At 44.6% G+C, this 14,213-nt stretch overlaps 1 protein-coding gene across 3 annotated transcripts in view; it reads right to left on the bottom strand.

Moving 5' to 3' along the window:
• The window catches only part of ASIC1 (acid sensing ion channel subunit 1), a 590,058-nt gene that overhangs the window by 88,892 nt on the left and 486,953 nt on the right, over positions 1–14,213 (bottom strand). The window contains exon 1 of one of the 3 annotated variants that reach the window (XM_085600876.1): positions 8,020–8,948. The exons of the other annotated variants lie outside the window; for them this stretch is intronic. Coding sequence (XP_085457002.1) covers positions 8,020–8,661 — 642 coding nt within the window. The 5' untranslated portion in view covers positions 8,662–8,948. Of the gene's footprint in view, positions 1–8,019; positions 8,949–14,213 lie in introns of those variants that run through there. 3 annotated transcript variants of the gene reach the window in all.

Genomic DNA, 14,213 nt, shown 5'->3' with positions numbered 1-14,213 from the left:
TAGATTAATGGGTACTGCAACTAAAACTCTCAGTGAGCTGCACGGGGTGCAAACGGTAAGAGACCAACAGAGGACAGACCTGGTCCACCCTAGTCACATGTACAGTACACAAGAGACAGTGGACCTACCTTAACTCCCCACTGAAAGCAATAAATAAATCCAGATTTGTTAAGCGTGACTTATCACCCCTAAGGGTATCCAGGCGCCAGGGGCCGTCAGGGAGATGAAATCCGGACCTAAGCCCAGTTCCTAGTTCAAACTAGACTACACTATTGAACTTCCCTTCTTCAGTGCTTAATTTGTAATAGAAGAAGTGGCGAGGCCCACAGTTCTGCACAGAAGACCGCCAGCAGACATTCTCGAATGTTAAGGGTGCTGAATACCAATGCTGCAGAGCCTTGGTTCCATCTCATGCCTCTTTCTTCCACCACCAGACAATTCCTGTGCCTTTATCTCACTCTTTCGGATTCGTTTTCCTCCGTGCTTTCTTTCCTTGTCACTGTTTTCCATCGTTCTCCTTCTTTCTCCCTTATGTGTTTTTCTCTCTCTCTTGCCCTGGGACAAAGTCTAATGAGGAAAAATAAGTGCCAGTCCACAAAAATGAGTGCCCATGGGTCCCCACCAGCTCAAAATAAGCACTCAGGGCCGGCTCTAGGGCGGTGCGATCGGTGCCACCGCACCGGGCGTTGACTTGGGGTGGGGCATCATTTTTGAAAATGTATATGATCATTTTAGAAGCACCTGCTGCTGCGTTCCTGGCTTCTAGCAATTTTCAGACATCAATTAAAATGTCAAGATAACTCTGGTGATTAATCGTCTTTCTGGAAAGAGACCAGAGGTTTATCTTGGGGAAGTTTTGACTCATACTAAGGTAGGGCAGAGTGTTAAAATGCCTGCTGCTAAGAACGTGTCTTATGCAGAAAACAAAGTGCATATCATGTAAATAGATCACTGTGTTACTGCTTCTGTAAGAGAACTCCTTTTGTAACTTGTAGTTTATAAGTAAAAATCCTAATATTGAACACTAAGTTATTAACTGTCATCAAAGAGCTGCATGCAAACTGCAAGGTATATATCAGAGCTACATGTTTTTTGCCCAGTCTTTCATCATCCTAATCTTGTGAAAAGGGTTCATTTGGGTAGAAAACAGTTCTTTTTGTAAAAGAGAACCCCTAACAATGATGTTACGTTTTAAATTCTGCTTTTGTGCTTTTCCAGAATAGAGGATTCAAACTATATTGCCTACCAGTATAGATGACATGTCACTCCTACACTACACCTTGTAGTCCTGACTGATGTAACATTTCTTATACACTAATTTACACATGTATGATTGTCTCTGTGCAATGTGTTGTGTGGTATAAAGTGCTCTGACACCTTACACTGGTATGAGTGGTGCTATAAAAGTAAATAAACCTGAGAGACAGTGGTTATGGAGACTTGAGGGGCACTGTTAAAGGGTGCTAGTGAGAGAATCTGTGGCAGAGGTGGTCATGGGGGGCGCCAAAAGACATTGACGCACCGGGCACCACCAGCACTAAAGCCGGCCCTGTAAGCACTACCCTTCTTGCAGGCTTCACCAAAATCTAGCCATTCTCTCCTAAAGCCAGCCCAAAACACAGCAACAAGTCTGATTTAAAGTTCCTAAGAGCAGAATGCATCTCACCCAGTTCTTAATCACTAAACTGGTTTTGGTTCCTGTTTTTTCACGGTTCTCTTTTTCAGAACTACATGTATCACTTACAACGTCATGCAGGAGAGCTCTCCAACGTTATACGAACTAGGAGAAACAGAACGTCAAGGAGAAAAGTTATGCTTGCTCAAGAAATGTTAAAATTCAAGAGACATCTCAGCCCACCCTGCTCTGGTGCAGCACCAAGACTCAGGAGGGGCCTTCCCAGCAACACTCAGAGCAACTACCTCATGCCTGCAAGACAGGGCTGAAAGGATTTCTGTTAAAAGTCCACTCCATTTAGCAAGAAATAACGCTTGAGCTAAAGTTGAGCCGATTGTAACGTTAGCAACCAAAACAACAGAGAAACGGGAAGTCAAACCCCCTTTCTTCCTCCTGTAATCACAGATATCCAGGAGGCCAAGAACATCCATGAAGAAGCCTGCTGTTCAAAGGCCACTGGTGATGGCTTCCTGTTTACTTGCACATACTGTTGCTTGGAAACTGTTGTCTACAAAACATGATCATGTTTGCAAATGCGTAAAGCGCTCTGATGTCTATTGGAAAAGGTCAATTAAATAAATAAGTAAACAGCCTGGTAATCAATGTGTATCGTGCACATATTAGGCCAGGCTGCATGAAACTACAACAGCCAGACAATCCTACAGAAACCCACTACCCTCAGACCCAGACCAAAAAAAGGCTGCTTGGGTGATTAGCATCCATCAACTGATTATTAACTGATCCTTCTAATGTGAACCTGAGCTGGTTTCTACATTTAATGTAATTTAAATTCGCTAGGCTTTGATTTTTAAGCGCAGGCTCTTAAGTACCCTTAAGAGCCATGTCTGTGTCTGATCTTTACTCAACATGTCTCAGTTTTGTATTGGTAAAAATTATGGGGTTGATTTAAAGCTCCGTGCTCACTGAAAATCCTACTTTTTCTGGAGGAGAATCCAGGGCTAAATTTCCTCCTTTTTAGGGAGGCATTGTCAGGGGGAATTAACCTGCTGGATTCTGCTCCATAGTCAGAATTTGCTCTGGAAACTGGAAGAATGTCAGTTGCCACTAACCCCTGAAAGAGTTCTTGTCCCTTCAATGAAACATTTTAAACTTAAACGTGCACGAGACTCAACGGTTTTATGAGAGGGGACAGTATAAGCATATCATTGCTTAGTTTGTAAAATAATAAATGCCGGTGCGCAAAATTATTCTCAGAAGACCACGGCTGAAGCTGCTGAATGTTGGAGTTGCTGAACACCAAGGTTAGCTAATCCTGATACCACCTCATGCCTCTTCCATCCACTACCATCCACTCTCTGCCCCTTAATCTCACTCTTGTAGGGTTCCTTTTCATCCCTTCTTTCTCCCTTTGTCACTGTTTTTTTCCATCATCCTCTTCTCCCCTTTTTCTGCCTTTGTCTCTTCTTCTCGGTCAAAGTCTAAAGATGGAAAAATAATGACTGGTCCCCACAAAAGAGTGCCTGTCGGCCCCATCTGCAACACACCTGCTCAAATTAAGCTCTGGAGCATACATGACCCAGGGTTTGTATGCAAACAAATCATTTTTTACTGGCATTTGCCAGATATCGAAAATGTAGACATGTGACTCTGTTTCTTAAAGTCACAGGGGCAAATTATCAAGCCAGGCGATAAAATTATCAAGCCAGGCGATAAAATTATCGCCGCTTTAGCGGCGGAAAACTGCCGCTAAAACGGCGATAATGGGCTTGATAATATGCTCTATGGAATTCCAATTGAAGCCCATGGTAGATGTGAAGGACGTCTAACATGGGCTTCAATTGGAATTCCATAGAGCATAATATCAAGCCCATTATCGCCGTTTTAGCGGCAGTTTTCCGCCTGGCTTGATAATATGCCCCACAGTCTGCTCTTGGAGGGCGATGTTTCTAGATTCACTCCAGCAGATTGACGAATTAGTTCTCAATTCTGTTTTAATCTCGGTTTTGTTCATCCCAGGCTGTTTTTATCCAGATTGTTGGTCATTAATATCCCAAACCTGATAACTGTATATATCTTATTTGTGTGTTTTAATAACTTGTATATATCCAAATGCTCTTTTGCACATATTGCATGCTTTTAAGAGAATTCTGTTTCTGATTCTCAACTAGGGTCCCTTTCAAATGCCGAAAGATGGTATTTTACACGAATGGAGGCTCTTTGTAAAACTAGTGGTATGTTGGCTTCAAGTTTCTTCAACGCGCTTTTAGATGTGAGGAGAAGTGGACAAAATACACTGGGGCATATTAACAAGGGCCGGCGATAAATATCGCAAAGCGCACTTAGCGCTTGCATATTTATCGCCGGCTATCTCTGGAATTCATCGCCCGGTTAGCGCATTATCAACAACGGGCATCGCCGAGGCGATAAAATTCCAGAGATAGGTGGGATTTCGCCGTTTTCCATGGTGGAAAACGGCGATATCCTAGATAATAGGGCCTGTGGTCTTAGCCACACAATCCACCCCCCATGTTAGGTATGCCTTAGTCAGGAATTTAACAGACGTTAAATTCCTGAGTAAAGGCATACTTAACGCGATTTTATTTATCGCTAACCCTCCTTGATAATATCGCGAAGCTTCCTTCGCGATATTATCCCATGTTGCTTTTCACAGCCACGCCTCTTTTGCATCTCATTATCGATGCGAGGCGAGGCGTGTGAAAAAGGGGCGATACATCAAGGAATCACGCGCTAGCGTGTTCTTGATGATAATGCGATAATATTATCGCCGCTTTGCGCCTGAAAACAGGCTCTAAAGTGGCGATATTATTATCGTCGCCCCTTGATAATATGCCCCACTGTACCTACAATTCCAGTAAAAGGGACCTTCATGATGTGTGACGCAAACTCTACCCCCCCCCCCCCCCCCCCCCCAAACCCAGGAAGTCTCGGGCCGAGACATTTACTCCTGTGTCACTCGACACCATGGCCTCGTCTCCGGTCTAGCGGCCCTGCCACCTGGGACAGGAAAGGGACGCATTAATTTGTAATACGAGTCCTAGACATCGAACTGAAATGCAGGATTGCCAGTAAGATAGCTCAGTAGACACAAGTGCCAGCTGCAGAGATCTGTGTGAAACCAGCGAGTCATGGGTTCCTATCTCGGCGGGTTCGACGCGGCCGCCTGCTCTGTCGTGAATGAGAAAACAAGCACCGTTGTGACTGGTTAAGACAACGCATCCTATATGAGGAGGTACACAGCGGCAGGAAATACTATATAGAAAACATAATAATATTATTAGTTTTATTATTAATTATTAACTGACCCTTTTCAGTGGAACGTTGTTCCATTTTAGGGGCATATCAACAACAACTGGCGATAATTATCACTGAGCGCACTTAGCGCTCGGATAATTATCGCCGGCTAGCGCCGATTTTTATCGCTGGGATAGCGTGCTATTAGCAACGCTTATCTCATCAGCGATAAAAATCCTAGCGCTAACTGGCTAACGTGATATTATCGCTGGAAAACCAGCGATAATCTCACGTTAGCTAGTTGATAGGGACTCACAAACTTAGCCATGATATCCACCTTCCATAGGATATCATGGCTAAATCAGTCCTGAAGCAGGTGTTAGGAAAGTAGCGATAACAGGTGTTATCGCTACTTTTCCTGACGCTATGCTTCATAGCGTGGGGCTTGATGATAGGAGAAATGTCGCTTAGCGACATTTCTCCTATCATGTCAGGTCAGGAACGCCCACTTTGCATCTCATTATAGATGCAAAGCTGAGCGTTAGAAATCCCCACGCTAAAGCAAGGTTTCACGCGTTAGCGTGGCCTTGCCAATATAGCGATGGAATTATCGCCGCTTTTCGGCCGCTAAAGCGGCGATAATGTTTTATCGCCTCGTTGTAAATATGCCCCTTGGTCCGGAAACTGGTGCTGCGTAGGGGGGTGACGTCACGTGAATCTTTTCAGGAGGATGTTCCATGGCCTCCACGCTGCACCTGATGCAGTACTGCTTGGTGGGTGTCCTTCCGCAAAATCAGCGTTTTCACCAGAGGACAAAGAGTCCCTGGAAGGGGAGTTAGAGGAGCAGGGTCAGTAAAGCTCTCGGCAGTGAACAAGAACCCCTCAACCAATGGTCTATGTGTACCTACCGCCCCAACCACGTTTCCTCAAGGCACCTTTAGTATAAAAAGGGTGTTAATTGAACATCTTCAATTTAACCCCTTCGACGCTCATGACGGAACGGTTCCGTCATGAGCGTCGGTTGAGCTGTGCTCATGACGGAACCGTTCCGTCATGGCCCCGCCCGCGCTCAGAACCTTCAGCGTGGCGCGGAAATCCGCGCCGCGCTGAAGGGGTTAAAAACCATCGGCCCATAACCAGGGTGACCAGGCGTCCCGGATCTGGCAGGACGGTCCCGGGTTTTCACCAGCTGTCCCGGCAGATTTCAGGATATTTAGCTCATGTCCCTGTTTTTAGAGAGCTGAAAACGGCGGGAGGTGCCATTTTATGTTTAACAAGCAGGGAGAGTTAGCAGTTGTTTCAAGAAAACAATTTAATTAACAGGGAAGCTACTGGGTTTAAAAATTGCATTTTATGTACGTTCTAACCGCCTGTTCTGTAGTTCTCTGGTGAGGAGCTCTGTCCTTCGCTTGAAGTAAAATTGTAGTACTTCTATTTTTGTGAAATGTCCCAGTTTTTGGCTTTAAAATTCTGGTCATCCTACCCATAACACACCCCTAGTTCACATAGCACCCCCCAATAAAAAGAAAACCTAATCCAGAAAGAAGATCTGGAAAAAAAATATATTTTATGTACAATTCTATTATTCAATGCAAGCAATCATATAGAATCGCTTTAATTCTAATTTTCGAACAGTGACAATGATTTCATTTGAAAGCCCAAACCCGACTAGCAGAATGTCTCCGAGGAAGGTATGACATCCCATTTTTTGCACCAATCAGTCACTCTTGAATGTACATGTTCAATTTTTGGGTCCAGTGGTGGTGCACGACAGCCTTTTGCGTTGGAGCGAAAGCATTCTGAAATTACTTCTTGATGCCGCCTGGCGCAAGCCCCCTTCAGTACCTGGTACAGGGGTTATTTTTATTCTTGTTCATTTACCTAACCTAACAGTGAACATATTTGATCTTTCGTGCCCTGTAAATCTTCCAATAAGAATAACAGATGGAATCACTTTCTCTGTATCTTCTAAATATTTCACAATGGCTTTTGAATGTCTTGGTAAATCAAATATATATATTTTTTTTAAAAAGCAATAGTACATAGAAATATAGGGTTCACTGATGTCATCTGCCATATTTTGTCCAATGTTACTTCCTCCAACATCCCCAAATTCCCAAATTTGCTTGACATTTTGGCTAGAGAACCTCATTTTTTCACGTGTGCACCGCTGAAAGTAGGTCGGAAATGGTAACATTTTGGAAGGAAAAATGTGCCTATTTTTGTAAAAATTAGTATATCAAATAACCTGTTCCATAGGATGTTGAAAAGGAATCTACACAACTGCCCTATGTCTATCAAAGGTAGACAGGCCAGGGGGAAGTTTGGTGATTACTTTAAAGGGGTTGCCAGTGAAAGGCAAGAGTGACCGGGGCAGGGTCAGTCACAAGCCTCTGACTCTGCCTTGGCACTGTTGCTTTTTTGAGGATCCGGCCTGTCAAGAAATCTCTAAATGTCAACCTCTGATCCACACCTAATGCTATTGGCCCAGCTGACTATGTCAATAATTCATAGTAATATGAATTTTATTGCTACTTATCGTTTATATAGCACACTTCATAAAATGCATTGCCACCTGGAGTGTACAGGGAGGCATCCACCTCTCCCCATCTCAGTGGCATGTATTTTAATGTTCTCAGAAGGATGAACGGCTAAGGCGCCCCTGCCACCATTAGAGTTCATTGCTTCATGTAAAAGAGAGCTCTCTGCATCTGGATGACAACCGTCTAAACTAACTTTGACGTGAGCCAAACTATGATATGGGTCACATCTAGTCTCTTCAATTGGCCATTCTTGTTCCTGCCTCCCAATCCAACCCCTTTACCAAAAACATAACATGCAAAGGTCTTCACACACTCATCCTCTGGGTCGAAAAAAGAACTGAAGGGGCTGCCTCTAGTTTGTTTTTATACAATATTGCCTCGCTACAGTTGGGACTCATGGGTAGGTCCCAGGAGGGACTGGGCGATTCATTTGATCTCAGAGTTTCTGTTGCCCAAGATGGCAGAAAACGCAGCCTCTATGATCAAGAGCCCAAAAGACCTCTAACGTCCCATAACTTTCCGTTTTTCCTGGTTCTTCCTGCTTGCCATACTGCGCACCGTAATGTCTGATGCTCTTTCATGCCTTACCGTAATGAAGTCCTCCTCCATGCTGCATTTCTTGCCCCTGTACTTGCAGTCCAGCAGCATGTCCTCCAGCCGGTGGCCGGTGCGGTTGTACATCGCATATAGATCGTACACTTTGTCAAACTGATCCTGCTTTGTGGCCGGGGAGAAGCCGGTATCTGTGTCGTCCATTGAGTTCTCATTGTAGTCCAAGAGGGGCGCCAGGAAGAGGAGGTCGGCGTAGTCGATCTGGGATACCCGGAAGCGGTTGAAGTTGCAGAAGGTGATGGCAGGGAAGACCATTACAGAGCTGTCCTGCTCGTCCAGCAGAGTGACGTGGTGATATTCTGTGTAGAAGTTCACCCTGTCCCCCACCTGAAAAAGGAACATGGAGAGAGAGAACAGGAAGGCGCAGGCCCACAACCCCTGGCGAACACCAAAGCCCTCTTCTACAAAAATGTGGTTCGCCCCATGCAATGTACAACTGCTAGCAAAGGCAGCAATATCTGCTGCCTCTTCTTCTTCCTCCTCCTCGTCGTCTTCCTCCACCTCACCTCGCTCGTACGGAAACTCATCCATGCTCTCCTCACTCTTCCCAGTTCCAGCCTCATCCAATGAGTCTTCATTGGAGGTGAAGGAAACAGTGCAAAATATCTGAATGGGCATTTCTCACTCGGCGAGCCAGATGGTGTCAGGGAATAACTCCTCACTGCCCCTTTAGTCCTGGCACATTTGTAGCAGCCCAAGATCCCGAACAAAACTTGTCGTCTGCCAGAAGGCTGTTGAAAGTGTTCAGAACTCCCCACAGCTCCAATTTGTTTTTCCACTTCCAGTCCTCCAGATCCCTGGTGGGTTTCTGCGATGCTCAAGCACACGCTGGACTGAACTTTAACCAGGTGAGTGGACAGTGCTGTCTGGATGCCACCCCATTGCTCAGCACAGCGGTGTGCCTGCCTGCACTGAGCCTTTCCCCACAGCCAGAGTCAGGAGAGCACTGGAGGGCCAAGTGAATAATTGATGAAGCCCCGCTGCCTGCCTCCTTGGGCGGGCTCTCTGGGTGGAGCCAGGGCAGGAACATCTGGCCAAATGACGCGTGCACTGCCACAGGCCCAGATGTAGCAGAGACTTCCAGAGTGCTGAGACATGATAAGGCGGTTCCTGAATCTGAGATCTGAGCACTCCTTTTAAACCTTCGATGCAAGAGGGGTCAATGCGTCATTCGGCATCTTCTCCAGTTTCATCCCTTCCTCCTTTGCGTTACCGGTCCTTGGACACATCCGTCCCACTCTCCATCTCAGCTTACTTAACACCTTCCTAATATTTCCTTCCTTTCTCATGTTCCACGCAGCCACTTTCCCGATTTTTTCTCCAATGCTTCTTTGGTCGTTTCCGCTCCCTTTACCGAATTCCCTCCTACATTCCCTACCTCATTGCCCCAACTTTCCTTTTGTTTCTCTTTCTTCACTGCTGTTTTCTGTTTATATTTCTATACATTGCACCTTCCTCCGATTTTCAAACACAATTAAGTACATCAGTGATTTCTACAGGACAGTGAGATGACAAACTGAGAAGGGGAGGGTATTTTTAAAGCTAAAAGGCAGTTATGTGTAGGGAAGGACAACATATATTATTAGACTAACCGGAGGCGGAACAGTAAGCCATTGGTTTCTGCCCTGATTTAGTTCTGAAGCCTTCCTTTCGGCTGGGAATTCTGAGCTTCTAGTTGTGTTGGTGTTTGATACTGGCATTCTGATGCTCGTATTGGTTGGTGCAAGCATTTCTGAAATTTTGCTTCGTTCGTTGGCTGGTGGTTGTTTTCAAAAACAGAATTTTGGCACCTTCCCTGTCTTGTGAGTGTTAGCATTTATTTGGTTTTGTGCCTCTTATATAATGGAGAATGTTGACATTGAAGGTATTTTGAATTTTGAGCCTCGTGAGATTTTGATTGTCTTATTGATTGTCTGGAGTGACTCTTGATTGTGTTTTTGCTGTATTTCCGATTGTGTTTTTGCTGTATTTTCGAGGCTAGTGGGTGTTAGGACTCATGTTGGCTGGTGGGTGTTACTGCTGATTGGATTTTGAGCCTCTCATTGGCTGGTTGGTGTGAGGACTGATTGTATTCCACGACTCCTATTGGCAAGTGTTTCAGTCTGATGGTCATGTGAATATTCTTTTGGGTAGTCATTGGGTGGTGGTGTTAATAGGTATTTGATGCTTCCAGTGACTCCTGGGTGTTAGCACTGATTAAATGTGGAGCATCCTATTCACTATTGAGTCTTATCTCCTATAGAATGTATGCACTTTCATTGGCTGTTGAGTATTAGCAATTGAGTATCGATTTGGCTGTTGGGTTTTAGTGCTGATAAGATTATGAAGTATCTTATTGGCTGGTGATGTTAATGTTGAAGGAGGTTTGAGGCCTTTCATTGGCAGTGAGGGTCATGGGCTCTTACTGCTGGTTCGCTGTAAAAATTATTTTGAATCGAGTCATTGGATTGGTGGGTCTAACAATTTTGAGGCCTCTTGTTATCTCGTGGTTGTTAGCTCTGAAGGGGTTTGTACACCTCTTACTTTCTGGTGGATGTTAATACTGATGGAACGTTGAGGACTCCAATTGAATGGTCGCCGGTGAGGCCAACGTCTACCTCAGGAGGGTTAGCACTGATGGAATCTGTTGTTCTTGCCTAGAGGCCAACACGGCACTGAAAAACTAGCCACCTTAGGTAGCATTAAGTGTTTGCCCATTTTTAGGTCGAGCATTCAAGACCTTTTGTATATACTTTAGTATATACTTATATACTTCAGTATATACTTATATGTGTATGTACTTTGTGGGCTTTGGAGATCAGCCCTAGGACTTGTCTGCTTCCGCTTAGGGACTTTTTTTTTCTGTTCAGCTGCCTCTATTTAACTGTCTTGATAGAAAACGACCAGCAGAGGTCAGTAAAATACCAGAATTGCTTTCTGCTGAGGGACTTTATTTTTAAAATTTTTCTGGCAACTGCCTCTATTTAACTTTCTTGATAGAAAACAACCAGCAGAGGTCAGTAAAATACCAGAATCACTTTAGCATTCTCTAGATCCCAGTCCATAGAAAGTGTCTCCCACGAGCACCTATAGACAACAATAGTTTTCTAAATCTTGTATTTTCGGTAATATGACCACCGAAGGCCCTGATTTTATATTAAAAACAGAGCTTTGGACTATACCATTTTCTGCTGAAAGGCAATATTTCTCTCCATGTGATCCCATACCTGGCGTGTCACGCAGTCTGGTGCTTACTTTCCCCCCATGTTAAAGAACAGTAGATGTTTCAACACCCAGGCTAATGTGCTGCATAGCTAAATACATATAAGGTCCCAAAGGCGAGACCGATTGCATTGCAAATGCTTGTTAAAAACGGCATGCACCGAAACGCTGGGAACATTTCGCTGCAAGCACTTCGTGTGTTTGGTTCATCTTTTACACCATGGGGGCACTGGAGTGCTGCACACGGGTTATCCTGTTAACCACATGGGTGTTAGGATACGTGCACGCACAGTGCATTACCAGAGTGATCTCAGCTGCACTCTGCCGAAGACCTGCTTGCATTAGAGGCTGACCCCTGCTTTCCCAAAGTCTCCCCTGGCTGCACTTCTGCGGTCCCGTCCTCTCCGTCTGGCTCCATCTAAAGAGACATTAGAGGTAGCCACAATGTAACATTTAGCTGGTAAAAATCAGCGTATTCTAACCAGGAGCACTGGCAGATGGGAAATGGGCGGTCTGCCCAGGAAGTGGTCTTGCGACAGGAGATGGGCCTGGCCTAGTACCCGTAGGGGTGTAGGGGGAGGGAGAGCAGTCTCTTCCAGGCACCCCTGAGCACTCTGTCTTCTCAGAGAGGCAGGCATTGTTCATGAGAATCGTGACTGCCCCAGATGCAGTCTCTTGTTTACCTATGAGGAAAGGCGCAGTCACAGTGTGCCCAAAAACAAAAATGCTGGATAGCATAAACAGCGGTGGTTTTTAGAGGGCACAGACATCCCAACCAACGTTTCTAGGCGCTGCCGCTGGTGACCGTTGACAGATGTTTATGGTTACCCAACTCACTGCCACTACTTTATCAAGATCAGAAGGATGAAGGGTTAACGGCTAGAGCACTGACTTTAAAGGTGGGGAACTAGGTTTGATTTTGGCGCTTCGGCTCAAACGTCCTGTGATTCTGGGCAAATCACTTGATCTCCCTGTGCCGGCAAAAGTGAACGTGTCCGTCTGTAATGCAACTGGTGCTCATGTAAAGCACTCTGATAGTTTCGGGTAGACTTTGCTCTATATAAAACTGCAAAAAAAAAAAAAATGGGTTGAACAGATCTGCTGGGATTCGGACCAGTGACCAAGCGGCCAGATACAGAATCCTGGAGAGACACCAGACTGGGGTGTAATAATAAAGGTTGAAACTTTTGTAGGGAGATAGTTAAGAAATGTGGAGTTGTTGCTACTTCCTGTTAGAGTCTGCTTTTTAACAAAAAATGTTCTGAGGTTCATACGGAAAAAGCTAGGAAGGGGGGGTGCAGTAGGGAATGGAGGTGTGTAGCTGGTGCACACATCTACGTCCAAGACTCCAGATGTGCAAATGGCAGGAAATCAAAAGAGTTTGGGCCACGAGTATCATTATTTCAAACAGCGATTACCTAATTGTGATTTTCGGTGATTCGCAATTAGGTAATTCCTAAGCGATTCCTAATGGGTCACAAATCAACCTACCTCATTAATATTAATGAGACAGGTCGGAATTTGCGATCCATTAGGAATGCTAAAATCATAGAGATGGAGGCTTACTGGGGTCAGTAGACCACCATGTCTGTGATCACTTTTAAATAAAGCAATTTTTTTTTATAAATGCAGTTCGTTTTCCTTAAATGAAAACGGGTTGTGTTTAAAAAAGAAAAATGAAAAGCTTTCTTTTCATTTTTCGAGAGCAGGCAGTCCTGATCTTAAAATTTTTATGAACATTCACAAAGAGGATGGGTTACCACCTACTAGAAGTAGGTGGTAAAATTAGAATGTTTTGCGACTGCATTTTGGTCACAAAACATTCCTACATACTGCTGAGATTCGGTATTTGGAAGGGACGCCCTTAACACGCCCTTTCCTAATACCGAATCGGTATGTATTCGCAATTCCAAATTGCGATTCGGTAACATGTTACTGAATTGCAAATTGGAGTTCATACATACCAAAATGCATTTTACAAACGGCCCGTTTGTGACCAGTAAAATGCATGATACATGTGGCCCTTTGTTTGTTTTGAAGGGTAGAAAAACAGGATAATCACACGCCTCCCTTTCGTGTGAGAAGGCAGGGGTGATAAATACATACAGCATGAGGGATATGGAATTGTAGTTGTTGTAGTACTTAAGGGTAGAACTACAAAGTAACAAAATACAAACATCTACTTAATGACCATAGTAGATCAAAAGTGCTTGATTTAATCTCAGCTACTGATAATTACGAATTAGAGTCCATACATTTTAGTTCACTGTTCAATTATATAAATAGGACTCCCCATGCAAATCAGCCTTGGTCCTTCTCAATGAGTGACAGTCCAGCTATAACTGCTAAACCCTATCCCCCCTGGACAGGAGGACAAGCAACACAAGTACAGTCCTGCCTGTATTGAGGTACAGCGTACGTTCTACGGCAGTGTGGGAACCTATGTTTGGGTATACCCTTTGTGCTTCTAAATGAGAAAAGCAAACAAGACCTGGCAAAGGCAATAGGTCCAGCTTGGGAAACATCCATTACAACACGCTGTATCCACGCATCCTATTACAAGAAAGCATTACAACGCATGTGTCATTACAAAGCATAGACTTTACTGCACATTTGTTTACTATGCATAGGCTTTTACCACGCAAGCCCTTACAACAAATTTCACTGTAAAGGTATGTATGTTAAAGGCATATGTGTAGTAAAAAAATGTACGGGACTGTTGGCAACCATGTGTGTGGAAATAGCCATGTTGGTAGGCAATCCACATCATTAGAGGAAATGGAGAGACTCTTCTACACAACGACACGCACTGTAAGGGGGATTGGGCCTGAGGGTTACTATTTTATGCGGGTGAGGGCAGGGGAGGTTGTGTAGGGGTAGTTTTTTAGGGTTTAGGGTAGGGAAAGGGCTGAGGGCCAGGGGGGTTGCACAGGTGTAGTGTTTCAGGGTTTAGGGTAGGGAAAGGTTTG

This window comes from Triturus cristatus, chromosome 4_2, assembly GCF_964204655.1.
Source record: "Triturus cristatus chromosome 4_2, aTriCri1.1, whole genome shotgun sequence".
Taxonomy (NCBI): Eukaryota; Metazoa; Chordata; class Amphibia; order Caudata; family Salamandridae; genus Triturus; species Triturus cristatus.
Note: the sequence above shows the minus strand (reverse complement) of the source record. Positions and strands in the feature narration are given on the sequence as shown.